General features: G+C 33.4%; 1 protein-coding gene across 6 annotated transcripts in view; it reads left to right on the plus strand.

The window, feature by feature from the left end:
* The window catches only part of RhoBTB (Rho-related BTB domain containing), a 490,451-nt gene that overhangs the window by 446,063 nt on the left and 29,552 nt on the right, over window positions 1–14,836 (plus strand). For all 6 annotated transcript variants that reach the window (XM_081734304.1, XM_081734307.1, XM_081734305.1 and 3 more), the window contains 5 exons: window positions 1,260–1,467; window positions 4,703–4,945; window positions 6,468–6,556; window positions 7,599–7,716; window positions 13,236–13,382. In XM_081734304.1, the coding sequence (XP_081590430.1) occupies window positions 1,260–1,467; window positions 4,703–4,945; window positions 6,468–6,556; window positions 7,599–7,716; window positions 13,236–13,382 (805 nt within the window). The remainder of the gene's footprint in view (window positions 1–1,259; window positions 1,468–4,702; window positions 4,946–6,467; window positions 6,557–7,598; window positions 7,717–13,235; window positions 13,383–14,836) is intronic.

The following is a 14,836-nucleotide window of genomic DNA, read 5'->3' on the forward strand; positions in this document are numbered from 1 at the left end:
TCACGACTGGATTTGAAAAAAGTTTAATGGGAATAATTTACTTTCCGGGAGCCGGTCATTTCGAGTAATTTTGTTTGGACAATATACACATCAATGGATTCAGAACAACGAAAGAAATCGATTGACACCAATTTTGGCCGCATTCAAAAAGTCACTTCCGGTTTAGACTCTCAATTTACTCTGCAGGGTCTGGAGATTTCTAGTGATCCTATGCAGAAAATATGAACACACAGTTATGTTGAAATACTTGGCTACCCACCCCCTCTTTGAAAAGCCATAGATCCTTACCTACATTTGTAATGAAATCAAACAAAGATGAATTTTCATTGGTCAATTAAGATCTTTATTTAGAACTAAAATATTAGATTTTTCCTATGGTGCTTTTGAAACAAGATGGATGGTCAATATTTTTTGAACAAGGTTGTACATCAATCGACGTAGGAAGCAGAAAGCAGTAGTGGCTGATATGGTCCCTAAATGCCAGTACTTTGTGTTGCATATCACAAAATATTAATAGTTGTCGCTCTTTTGAAAGACAAACAATTTTTGTGTATTTTTTAAGTCCTGAACATCCTAATTCTTAGCAATAATGAGATGTTTAAATATAACAATTCAGGAATGATAATGTACAGCTTAAAAATGAATTGTTATCGAAATGAAGCACATACATTGAACAAATAGTCAATTGTAAAACACGCGTAAGCTAGCTTAAGTATCGTAAGGCAGATTTTTATTGTGCAAGACGCAAAACGGCAAAATGAATTGGCTTTCGTTAACGTTCCACAGGACGAGTAGACGACACAAGCATTAATAGTTACAATATAGCCTACCTACGCGTTGTTATCCATTAGTTTGAATCGTTTACTTCGAATTTACTTAATAATATGTACTCTTGTCGGAAGATGTAATCATTTCTTTGCTTGCCATTCATAAAATTTCTTCAGTTGAGTTTGTGTTTATTATGGACTAAATGTTTTGTTTACCACTTTTATTGGACGCTTATAGTCTGATATAACAGTACTTGAATTTCCCCAGACAAATGATGGGGTGGTACATTTAATTTATAGATCCTGTTCCTCCCAAAAATTCTTTCCTTTGTTCCGTTTTTGTTCCAGCATAAAATGGTCTTTCGGTTCTATCGCGATTTTCTTACCTAATATCTAAATTTTACATACATATTTCCTTTCAGAACATATAAACTTATAAAACTTACGTAGTATTAATTGTAGTAACTGTATTCTTATTATTTATATTTACAGACCAACACGGAAGTCTGATTTGGTGATGCCAGACCAAGCCCGAGCCGTCGCAAAGGAGATCGGAGTCTATTATTATGAAACTAGTGTTTTAACCTATTACGGAGTGAATGAGGTGTTCGAAAACGCTATTAGAGCAGCCTTAATGGCGCGGAGGCAACAGAGGTTTTGGATGACAAATTTGAAGAAAGTCCAGAGACCTTTGCTTCAAGTATGTATATACAGATAATGTTTTATATGTATACAGTAGTGTTGACTATGAAATTAAAGTATCTGTTGAGAAACAAAAACCGTTTTATTAAACTAGTATTTGTTAAGAGTTATAAAAATTAACCTTGTTACATCAAAACAGAATACAAAATGGTAAATTCAGCACATGTTCAGCAGAAATTGATACGCCAATAATTCCTGTCTCTTACACAAGATCTTACTGCTAGTTTAGCTTTAAGAAAAAAGGTACGACTGATAAAAAAGTTCTATCGTTAGCTTTTGAAGGATTAGACTAAAATATATTCATATAAAGATGCATTTGAAAATGTTTACACAAAGTACATAGAGAGTACCAGAGAGATTTTCGATTGCTTCAGAAATAGAAAAAAAAAAAAAAACATTAATATAATCATTACTTTGTTTCTCTTGAAAAGGAATTACTTTGATTATACTAATTGCTACAACTTTTATGTCTTTGCATGTAATAAAATAATACATACGAAAAAAAAAATGAACGAACATTCGTGCATGGCAAAACTTGTGTATTAACAGTAGCAATTTCGTGCTAAATATTTGAAATTTTGTGGAAACTAAACTCAAAATTATGCATTTTTTCTTAAAGTGCTGAAGCGTAACAAACCAGCATTTCCCTGCATATCACGCATCAGTTAATGCACCATTTATTACAATACTGGCAAAATACCCGTTCTTCGCACAGGGAGAATGCGTTTCATTTTGGGCATAAAGGACAATGGAAGCTGAGTTTGGATTTAAACTGATTGGGAAGTGTTACTGTTCGTCTCAGTGACCCCGAAAACTATGGATTCGACACTAATATCAGTCATTCTTTTTTTAACATTTTTTATATCTCCCCCTCCCCCAAGTTGCGGGGATGAATTTGGATTTAAACGACATCGGAAGTGTCACTGTTCATCTCAGCGACACCGAAAACTGTGGATTCGATACTAATATTGGTCATTTCGATCATTTTATATATATATATCTCCTGTCCCCCTTCCCTAAGTTGCGGAACTGAATTTGGATTTAACGGCATCGGAAGTGTTATTGTTCATCTCAGCGACCCGGCAAACTATGGATTTGACACTAATATCGGGTATTTTCGATCATTTTAAAATATATCCCCCTTCCCCTCCCCTAAGTTTCACCGTCAAAGCGAAATAATAAAAGCATCCCAGGCCCGAACCTCATCCATGTTGAAAATTGATCGAAATCGGTTGGATGGTTTAAGAGTTATTAAGTCACAAACATAGTCACTTTCATTTTTATATATCTTGATTAGACTATTTCATTTTTAGCGGCTCAATAAAGTAAAACTTGTTTTTCTTTTTTATTTGTATTGTCTGCAATCTCTACGTAGTGCTCTGTATCTCGTACGAAAAGATATACTTAATACATTTAGTATTCGTAGTTGAAAATTAACTTTATTATTACATCTGGTATAGTTTGGTTGGGAATTCATTAACTTAATTTCTTTCCTGTTGTTGGCAACGAAGGACGTAATTTCTAGAGCCATGAAAACGAGATTTTCTCATTTCTTCGAAAACTACGCATGAAAATTTATACTCATCCCTATCATTTTCTTTAGCTCAATGATATCTATTGATTGATATTTGTTGCTTCTTTGGATTCCTTTTTTTTCTCACAACAATATCAATATTTGTAGAATTTAACTTTTAAAATAAATTTCTGGTGTCTCCTACTGACAAGTCATAACAGTAGAACGAGACAAATAAATGGAAGATGTTAATTTCAAATTTAGATCACTTATTGATAGCTCCTTTCATATTTGAAGTACAGGGTGTTACAGGTATTATATACAATAACGGATAGGGTAAACGAATTTAAAAGTCGTGTTTTCCTTATTGATCTAATAAAAGTGAAATAAAATTAATATTGCATGAATATTGAATACAGTTATGAATATTGCATTCACTAACATACGATATTTAAAAGAAATGCTGTTTTGTTACATTTGTAGATTGTTATTTTAATTTCAGACGACAAAATTTGCTTTTGATTCTAAAATCTTGATGATATCAGTCTCTTTGAAGTACTTGCAGAATTTTAGTTTTGCGAAAAGAAGAGAAAAGTGTTAATAAACATCGATACAACTATATAGAAAGTCATGTGGTAGGTTTGAATCGGCGAACATCGAATAAAAATTCCTTATATAGGATGTGTACCATTTAGTAGACCCTATACTTCATAAATGAATTCGTAAAATCTTGCAATTCTCAGGGGTTTTCCCCTCCTTTTATTTACTCTGGAAGATCTATTTTTGTACACAACCTTAAATATTTAAGTTAGTATTCTCTTTTGTCAGTGAACTCTCAAAGATTCATAACGCACATAGTGTTATTGGGAGCAGGGACGTACGCAGGGGATGGGTCCTGGGGGTCCACCCCCTCCCTGAAATTTCGATTTTTGTGTAAATTTAGCTTAATTTTAGGGGCAATTTTAGGAATTTTAATATAAAACACCCTCATATTAAGTTTGGACCGCCCCGAAATAAATTCCTGCGTACGCTACTGATTGGGAGAGAAATTGGTTGCTGTATATGTGTGATTTTTTTTTTTTCGCTCATAGATGTACACACATGCCCAAAATGATTGTCGTATATCTATAACTGTCTTATTGTAAGAATATAATTTGATAATGATTTTGCAGGATACTTTTAATACTGATAGTACGTGTATAATCCGGAAATGTATATTTGTGGTAAGTTTCATAGGAAAAGAATTATAAATACGAAAATTAAAATGAGAAAACCAAAATGTTGCTAAATGGACAAGAAAGTTTTATTTTCGTTTTACTGTTCTTATTTACTGCTCTTTTGACATGAAATCTGCCATATACATGTATTTGGTGATTATACACGTACTAACATTATAAGAAATACCGGGCGAATTCGTTCTCAAATTATATTCCTACAACAAATATTTGTAGACATGCGACAATAATTTTGGACATGAGTGTACATATGGATATAATTTCATGGCTCCTAATATTAAGTGTTAATTGCAATTACTCTGACCAAACAGTAAGTAATAATCCTGTTTCCTGTTTCTTTCCTCGTTTCACAAAATTATATACGTAAAAATGTGCATATTTGATATCAATTATTTATATTTATATATATATATATATATATATATATATATATATATATATATATATATATATATATATATATATATGTAATTTTTTCGTTTCAGGCACCTTTTTGCCCTCCAAAACCACCTCCAACGGAAATTTATGTAAGTGCCAGTACGTACGAGGAAAACATGCATAGTTTATTTGTTCACCAGGCGCACACGGATGTAATATTTCTGGCAGGAAACATAGGATTCTCAGCACATAGGTTTATGCTGGCTGGAGCTTCACCCGAATTACATAGACTCTTGATGATGGATTTAAGCAGTGAATTAGGAGCTCGTAGCTCTAGTGAGTCCAGCATGGTAAGTTTCTAAATATTTCACTATATTTCAAAGATTCTTGTATTATGTCAGTTAATCTAACGTATTGGTCTGGATATCGCTCTTTTTGTCGACAAGTGGAAACTAGTTCCATGGTTTGGGAAATCTTACTAGTTTCATTAAAAGTTTCGGAATGATTCTTGAGAATTCGAGACCGAAACAAATAAATGGAAGATATTGATTCAAAATCATAGATCACTCGTTGATAGCTTCTTTCATATTTGAAATAAAGAAACGTACAAACGTAAGAAATGTACAAACAGTTTCTAACGAAGGCTGGTTTTCAACAGTGAAATTTCATTGGCCTGATCGTGACAGGAACAAATAACCTCACTGTTGATGTTCCCTTTAAACGCAATAAGTCAAATCCATACCAATTACTTTTATGCAGTCATTCAAACACTTAGTTATATACAACAGTCCTGCATGTAGTGACATCTATTAGCGTCAGGCAAGCAGGTGATAGCACACGTAGCGAGATCTATTAGCGTGTCTGTTTACTGTTAGGAATTAATGTGACGCATGTGCACTTTGTTTTTCTACAATCAACATTAGACATTTCTTAAGTAAGGTCGTATAAGATTCCAGGATAGTGTAATGTAAAGACTGAAATCTTTGCTTTCTAAATTAATATATCTGTATTTACAGGGCCAGATTTAGGATGGGTGCACGTGCACCCCCCACCCCCTTTCGTTTTAAATGTATACAATCTAAAATGAGAAGCTAGCAGTGAAAGTAGCTACACTTTCATAAGGATTCTGTACAAGTATCCATCATAGTCCAATTGTCCATGATTAAAGAAATTCCTAATCTAAAGGAGCAAGTTAATTATATACTGAAAAATTATATCGATACAAAGCGGCCGTGACTCAGTTGGTAAAGCATTGGCTTTGCATTCGGAAAGTCATGGATTCAATTCCCGGGACTAGACATTGAGCATTTCCAGGGCAATTCCTCATTTACATCACAGACGTCTAAAGACATTAAAAAATACAAATTTAATTAAAATGTACTAGTAGTTATTGGTGCACCCCCGTCAGAAAATTCTGAATCCGGCCCGGCCTATTTACATATAGTTTTAAAATACGGACTATCTTCATAAAATAAAAATCAAAGGTTTTAATTCACTGTTGCTTATTAATGCATTTCATCGACTTTGAGAAAGACGGTGGCGGACGGAACCAGCTTGGTGCCTCCCGCCGAAGCTTTGGAGCTTTCAGTAAGATTTCATTTTGAAGGTATTCTTCAAATTCTGACGCGAGACACAAATCTTACTTATGTTCCATTTTCGAGATTCAAAGTTATCTAAATTCTTTAATATTTTCTTCTTAATATTTAATAGCACACATAACAATTTTTCATATTTTACAATACATTATTTGTAAAATATTTTCCTGTTTGTATTCGTATTTGTGTTTGTGTTTGTTATTTAGTAGCCAATCGTTCTACTTTCAATTGCAGGGAGTGAAATAGATTAATTTAGTCTTCGATTCTGTGTTTTCAGGTTAGCAGCACTTTTGGAGAATCTGCTACCGGAGATTTCAATGATGACACAGAGTGTCTTATACATGCTGATAATTATAAACCCCCAAGGTAAATACTAACTTTATCATTATAAGTCGTTAACATTATAAAGTTCAAAGAACGGATTCCCAGTGCGGATTATAAGATGTAATACTTACATGGTTAATTTAGATATTACATGTATAAAATATTAACCGTAACAATACAAATTGTGCTAAGCCTTTCGATCATCTGTAAGTCTCCTCAGGACATAGAAAATATTTTTTCAAAAAATATGACAAAATTCAAATTCAAATGGCTTTACTAAAGCGAGCGACATTCAGCCAAGCCTATTCTACCACTTAACCATTGTCATCAAGAAAGAGAAAAAGTAGTACAAGAGTAATAATACAAAATAAATAAATAAATAAATAAATAAAATAAAATTCAAAGTAATAATAAAGATCAAATGATTATATTAAAAATAAAAGAGTTAAAAAGATATATATAAGCAAATATAAATTCAAAATAATAATAATAATCCAAATTAACGATAGATTTAACTAAGTGAAATAAAAGATACTACACAGTAAGGTAAAAGGATAAGAAATACATAAGCTGTGTAGTGTCACACCAAATTCTACATATGAACCACTCAATTTTTAGTCTAGTCGGACAGGTTTAACGAAAATATATTTAACATAATTAAATATACCAGTATTCCTCATGACTTTTTGTGTGCAAACTTCAGTTAGTTACCTTTTACATACATTTCTTTTCTTTTTTTTCTTTTTTGCTTGTATTGTTAAAATGATATTTTCCATTTTTTCTATTTATTGTATTATTCATGATGTTTGTAACTGGACACACGAAAATGCTATAGTGGCAATGCTTCAATGCTAGAATTATTAAGATATTTAATCATATTATGCCATATTATATTGATTCTCTGAGTATCTTCTAAAGAATACAAACTATTATTGATTGTAACATTTGCAATACCTGCTTATTCCAGTTTCGAATATCTGAACATTATCATTACTTGAATAATTTATGTATGTATGCTTTGTATCATTTTATGCATTTCATAAAAAATAATAATTGAATGTTATCTTTTTCCCTTTTTTTTCAGGGGATGGGACCAAAGCAAACGTAGGTCAAGTTGCCAGATATTACCAGGTGATGGTAGTAGAGTTGGAGTCTCGAAAGAATTAAATCATCCAGCATTCCAGTCTATTAGAATTGAACAAGTGAGTTCATCCTTATAATGTTTGATTCATGAAAAATCCGAGAGGGTTTTGTTAGAACGAATTATGTACTTCATCTTTCAAATATAAATCTACCGGGTTATTCAACAAAACGTATGCACACTTTAAAATAGAATTGCTGCTATATTGTTATGAGTATTACAACAATACAAAGGAGAAAGTTACAACACAAATACAGCTTCTTCGTGCAATTACAATAAATGCTAAAACTACAAGCCACCAACTTTCAAACACTATTGAGCACTATCTCTATATTCCTAGTGACATCTTTCAAAATAGCCATAGGATTGCTTTGCAAGCCATTTCAATTTCATGGCGCTCTTCTACTAGTGACTGTAGCTTCTTACTGTACACTACAGTCTTGACGGTCCTCCACAAGTAATAATCAAGGGGAATTAAATAAAGCGATCGTGGTGAGTACTCAATCGGATCTCTTCATGCTATCCAACGTTTATGAATAAGAAATGGGCCATCACCAAATAAAACCCTAATGGATGATAAAATTAATATATCTAACATCTCCAAGTAAGCATGACCAGTAACCGTGCGTTGGAAAGAGATCTAATTGATCCTGATGGCCACACCAGTCATTGAGTCCTAAAGAATTGATCGCTTGCTCGAAATGAACATGTGGATTTTCAGGGATCTAGTACACACAATTATGCCGGTTAATCGTTCCATTTAATTTAAACTGTACATCATCATACCATTCGATTTTTCAAACAAAATTAGCACCCTGTTCCACATACGCAATGAATCATTTCAAAAATTGAATTCTTCTGTGTCGTCCTCATTCAATGCGTATAGCAGCTGTGAAATGTAAGCTTTCCATATTATTCTGTGTAATAAACGACTTATGTTTATCCTGCTCAACCCTGCTTCACTGAACATTATTGTGTTGATTTACGTGAATGGTGTGAAATGCTCTCAGTCTCAGCCATAAAGGCAGCACTAAACTCATTATTTTTCTCTCATGTCAGTGCGACTCAGTAGATGCCATCTGAAATTGCAAGTCATTCCAGCCAGTAGTTGGGTGTTATCAGTCATTTGACTAAGTTGCTGTGAGTGTATTTTTCGAAATGGAAAAAAAATAAGTATCTTGCGGTGATTAAATTCGTCGTAAAAGAAGGAACGTTTAACAGCAAGCAAAAGAATACTGAAGGTTTGTAGCGACTCTCCCCCTTCATTTTCTACTATGAAGAAATTTGCAACCGAATTTAAAGGAGGCCGTTAAAGCGTTCAAAGTGATCCACGGATGTCCGAAAAGTGCAACCACACTGGAAATCATCCAAAAAGTACATAATATGATTTTGGAAGATTGGCGTACAAAAGTGCGTAAAATTGCTGATGTTATGGGGATATCAAAGGAATGCATTGGTTATATTTTGCATGAGGAATTGCTCATGAAAAAACTTTGTGCAAGATGGGTGCCGTGGTTGCTCACTGTAGATCAAAAAGGCATTGGCATTAGACTTTACGGGCAGAACCTGGCACGTTTTGAGAAGAACAAGAGTGATTTTCTGCGTCTACATGTGACAATGGATAAAACATGGATTCATCATTACACACCAGAATCGAAGAGATAGTCCATGTAGTGGACAGAGACTGGTTCTTTAGCTCCGAAGAAGGCAAAGAGTGTGCCATCGGCGGGAAAGGTCATAACTTCGGTGTTTTGGGATATGAGAAGGATTTTGTTTATCGATCATCTAGAGAAGAATAAAACAATAATCATAGGATACTATTCTAACCTCCTAACCAAATTGTACGCAAAAATTGACGAAAACAGACCCGGTTTGCAGAAGTAGAAAATCATCTTCCATCAGGGCAAATCACATGTCCACAAAAGTGTGTTGGCAGTGGGAAAATTGAGGGATTTGTCCTATTAAGTACTGGAAGATCCACTTTATTCTCCAGATTTGGCTCTCTTAGATTTCCATTTCTTCCCAAAACTCAAAATCTTCCTTGGGGCCGCGGTGGCTCAGTGGTAGAGCGTTCACCTCTGGTGCTTAGGGTCCCGGGTTCGATCCCAGACCCCGCCAAGTGAACTTTGTGGTGGACAAACACCGTGTGCGTGGGTTTTCTCGGGGTTCTCCCGTTTCCTCCGACTTTCTTCATTCCACCATTCATTCATCACTCATCATCACCGTCTCCTTTAGCCTAACCGGCATAACCGTGGGACGTAAAACTCAAAGATTTCATTTTTTCAAAATCTTCCTCGTTGGTTTTTCATCCAATCAAAAGGTGATTGTAGCAACAGCACTTTGCAGCACTTACCGCGAAACACTACAGAGATGAAACGCAATTGCCTTGGAACACCGCTGGAAGAGATATACATGAAAGCAGGTTATGTAGAAAAATAAAATGTTTTTGAAAACATAAATTATCATTTTAACTATCAGGCCGACAACTTTCCAGACCACCCATATGGTGTGAGCGTGTGAATGCTTCTAACACCTGAGCAGACAACACTTTACTTGCGATTGTGTGAGCCTGTCCTGATCTTCCCTTATGCATATCCATCACTGTTCCTTCCCTTTAAAACTTACTGCGCAAGCGAACATCGCTTAGGCATGTTGGCGGTTCAGTTCTATATTCCATTGTCATACATTGACTTTCTAGAACTCCCAATATCATTTCAGAACGTTGCTTTTCCTACTCGAATGACGCTGTATTTACGCCATCACTATATTCTCAATCGATTGCATTCCATCGCTTTGATGAACACTAACACCATAAGTTACTGTTGCTGAATGATAGTACTACACGTTGAACCCGTAGGCAACGCAGATTAAGGTGATCGCATGTATAACATGTTTGTAGAATAGCCCGGTATATACAGAACTTTAAAATTAAATTTAACACTATCATACTTTATGCTCATACACATAGAGAATATTTTTGTGAAAAATTGGTTTGTATTAGGAAAAGCGAATCTCTTCCAATAAGTAGTGAAAATGACCAACATATAAATTTTAAGGTACGTTCATTTAAAATATTTAGATTTAAGTATACAAAGAAAAGACAACAAGTTTGTAAGTATGGTCTATAAAAACCTACTTCTAGCAGTTCTCATATTTACAAAAAAATCATGGCATTCCTATCTACAAAAGTATCTGGATTAGTTTCTCCATTAGTAGCTTTAAAAGAACATACAAAAACTGAAAATAATTAAATTACTGTTTAGGCATAAAATATAGATATTAAAAAATTACATACATTAGCTCTGTTAAAGCAGAAAAAATAAAAATAAGTCTATACAAAGCACACAAATGAATTGCAATTTTGTAATTACCGAAGTTGTTATATAGATTAAAGAAAGTTTCTCAAAAGGCTAAGAGTCGTAAGCATCCGATTAATTAATAATGAATTGAATTCATTAAGGATGTGGGAGACACGGGCACAGAAGAATTGTTCCGAATCTGCAGTGAAACAGGAGAATGGCTAAAAGATTTTCTGAAGACGATCGTGATACCGTAGGCTTAGAAATCTAACCCACAGAGATGTGAGGATTACAGAACTATTAACCTTATATCGCATGTAGCAAAAATTATGCTCGAATACTGAACAAAAAGTTGTATGGAAAGACTTGATTAGTAACTGTTCAGGTTTAGAAGAGGTAAGGGCACAAGAGATGCAATTGACTTATTAAAGATAATCGGTGAAAGATTTATAGAAAAAGACAAAGAGGTATATGTTACATTTATTGATCTAGAGAAGGCTTTTCACCGGCTGAATTGGGAATTGCTGATGAGTTCTAAAGAAGGTTGGCTTGGAATGAAAAGATCAAAGACTCATAAGAAACTTACATATGAACTAATAAGTAAGTGTTAGAATAGCGGAGGAAATGAAAGATGGGAGAGTAATTAGAAGGAAATATTGTTTCTCGCCGACATTATTTAATATCTATCTAAAAGAGATAGTGAAGAACAACCTACATAATGAAGACAATATTTTTGTAGGGGGGTAAAATGATTCGGTGTATATAGTTTGTAGATAATATGGTGCGGAATCTGAAAAGAAAAATCATTAAAATGTCTGAAAAGTTGAGGAAGAACTGTGAAGAACATGGGATAAAAATAAATGTTAGCAAGACAAAGCCATGGTGTTGGCAACGAAGAAGTCGGTGTCAAATATGGAAGTAGAAGGGAAGAAAATAAAACAGGTATCTAGTTTTCGGTATCTGGATAGTGTTATTGGTGCTGTCATAAAGTGCGAAGGTGAAATAAAAACAAGGATAAGCAGGGCAAAAGAAACGTTTAGAAGGGAAAAAAAGACTATTTTGTGGGTCCTTGAATAAAGAATTAAAAAAAGACTCATAAAATACTTCGTGTGGAGCATTGTACTGTATGAGACAGAAATATGGATATTACACAAAAGCAATGAAAAAAAGACTAGATGCCTTCGAAATGTGGGTGAGGAGAATAATGGAGAGAATTAGCTGGTCGATGAGAAGGCGTTAGAAATAGTAGAGGGGAAAGGACAATTTTAGATTGAAAAGCGAAGGAAAAACTTTTAGGAACGTTGGCTGAGAAGGAACTGTATCAAGAGGGGTGATGAGAGGAAAGAGAAGGAGGGGCGAAGGAGGCTACAGTTTATGTGCAGTTACATGAAGACAAAATGATTAGCTAAGGACCGTGGTACGTACATGGAAACTTTTCAGTTACGACAAGTGGCAGAATACTTATGATAATGACTATTCAAAATCTTTATCTGAATGCAAAAATTTAATTAACCAAGATATTTAATCAGAATTCTATGCACTAATGAAGTGATATATATGAATGTGATAGTAATGTGAATAATAAAACGCAATATTAAAACTAGAATTAAAGAACATATTAGATTTCGAAAGGAGATGAATCTGTAATTTCTTGCAGGAGGAAATAGAGGAAGAGGCGTCAGGACTTTATAACTTTCTTAAATGTGTGTTACTTTGTAAAGCTTTAGCGATATGAGTATGCCTGATATATTTATGGTTCTGTTTATAAGGCAATATATATATATATATATATATATATATATATATATATATAATATGTAATAATTTAGATTGTTCAATTAAGAACTTGTCACCCAATTACAAATATTTAAAAGCTTTTTACTTTTCATTTGTGATTATTTTTGCAGAACAACATAATGCTGTTTAACTACCTACATATACTTTCGATTTATTAATCTTATACAATGCGTTTTCAAAAAACATCACGTTACACCTAGCGGTTTACTGTATTTTTCTTTTGACAATAGGTAATTCAATCGAACTATTTTTCGTAAGTTTTACGGACTCATCCGCAGCAAGTGCTCATTACAGTTTACAGCTGTCATTCCGAGATTTGCTTTAAAAAAAAATCACTGCTATAACTGAATACTTACTGCAATCAAGTTAATTATGTCAGAGTTAATATATATATGAGTAATTAGTTGAAAAAAGTTATTTTTTTGATAGAAATACTCAATCGATATTAGTTTTGATTGCTTACTCAATGCTGTTTTGTACGTAGTGTGAAGGCTTAGATCATCGGGGTCGTCCAGTTACTTCTGTCCAGACCATAATTACCCTCACAAAGTTAATTACACCACAAGCCATGCAACAATGTCTCCATTTCCTATACACAGGAAAAATTAACAGCCGCTTTTGCGAACTACAGGTAAGTGCAACTAGCTCACTTGTTCTATACTATAGTATATTTGTATATCGACTTTCAGTGGTGCTGTATACAAAATATATTCTTGATACAGTATAATGGTAAAAATTTAGTGATTCAGTTTGCTTGGATACTTTTGGATTCCGATTTTACAGTCATAAAATGTTCGAAATTTTTGTACATCTGGATATTTGTGAATAATCATTGTCTAAGGATGATAAGTTATTTGCTTATTTAAGTTACGATATAATTCTACAGTAGTTGGTTGTTAACTATGTAGCTAATTTTTATTCTACAATATTCACATAAATATTAGAATTCTCGGTTAGTATTTAATAATTGTCTTGAAAGTGAAATATAATCTTACCCAATTTTCTTACAAAAGGCCTCAGTTGGAATGTGCAAAATAAGGGCAAACTTTTTCTCAATCAGAATGCTTTGTAGTAAATCTCATGGAAGTTAGTTAATTTCTAAAGTAAAATTGAGCAGCCTTTTTTTTTTTTTTTTTTTTTTTTTTTGTTAAAAAGCTTTAAAAAATAATAAAATTTTAAAACTTTAATATAACTTCGTGGTTCACCTGTTTAGAGATAAATTGATTAGTATGAAATTTTATTTTTATTTATTTGAGGAAACAAGAAACAAAACACACTTCATTTTTGTACGTGTATATATGTATCGATGTATCGCCTAATCGTCGCTATTGATAAGTACTATTTAGTGCATTTCAAAAAGTATGTTAAAATGGAGGTAATAAAATATTTTAAAAGAAAAAGAAAATTATAAGAGATATTTATTTTATTTAAGTTTCACGTCCCATGATTGTGTGTTTTAGGCTAAAGAAGACAAAGACTGCTTGTTTTGATTAAGTCTAGCTTTCCTCTTCAGTACCGAAGCTATGTGAAACTTGGACTTAAAGTTGGAGTCCGAACCACCGTAACGTACTCAATGCTCTAGCACCAGGAATCGAATTTGAAATCACATGCGTTAAAATGCGCGCACTGTCCACTAGATCATCTAAAAAGGCTAAAGAAGATAATGAGAAGTGAATGAGGATAACGAAATGAATGGTGAGAGAACAGGAAGCTACATTTGTGCCCTGATCGAAGTTTAAACCCGCGACAGGTAGATCTAGTGATCTTTAGTTTCCGCCTTACACCCCTCAGCCATGTCAGCGGACTGCAGGAAATACTATCAACTCTAAAGGGAATTTTGTATATACATTAAATTGTACCTAAATTTGATACTTTTAAAGAAATAAATATTGTATTCAAATTCTCCAACAATTATTTGTTTCTTTCGTTTTGTAAACTATATGGATTTAATCTTCATTGATAATTCTAAAGTTATGATTAGGATAAGTTTACAATAATGATCAGTTTTAGAAGTTAATGAAATACAGACATCAGTTCATAATTGTGAAGCCTTATGATTGTTAAACTTAGAAGTTTCTATTTTAT

Source organism: Thermobia domestica, chromosome 12 (genome assembly GCF_964235325.1).
Source record: "Thermobia domestica chromosome 12, izTheDome1.hap1.1, whole genome shotgun sequence".
Lineage (NCBI taxonomy): Eukaryota > Metazoa > Arthropoda > Insecta > Zygentoma > Lepismatidae > Thermobia > Thermobia domestica.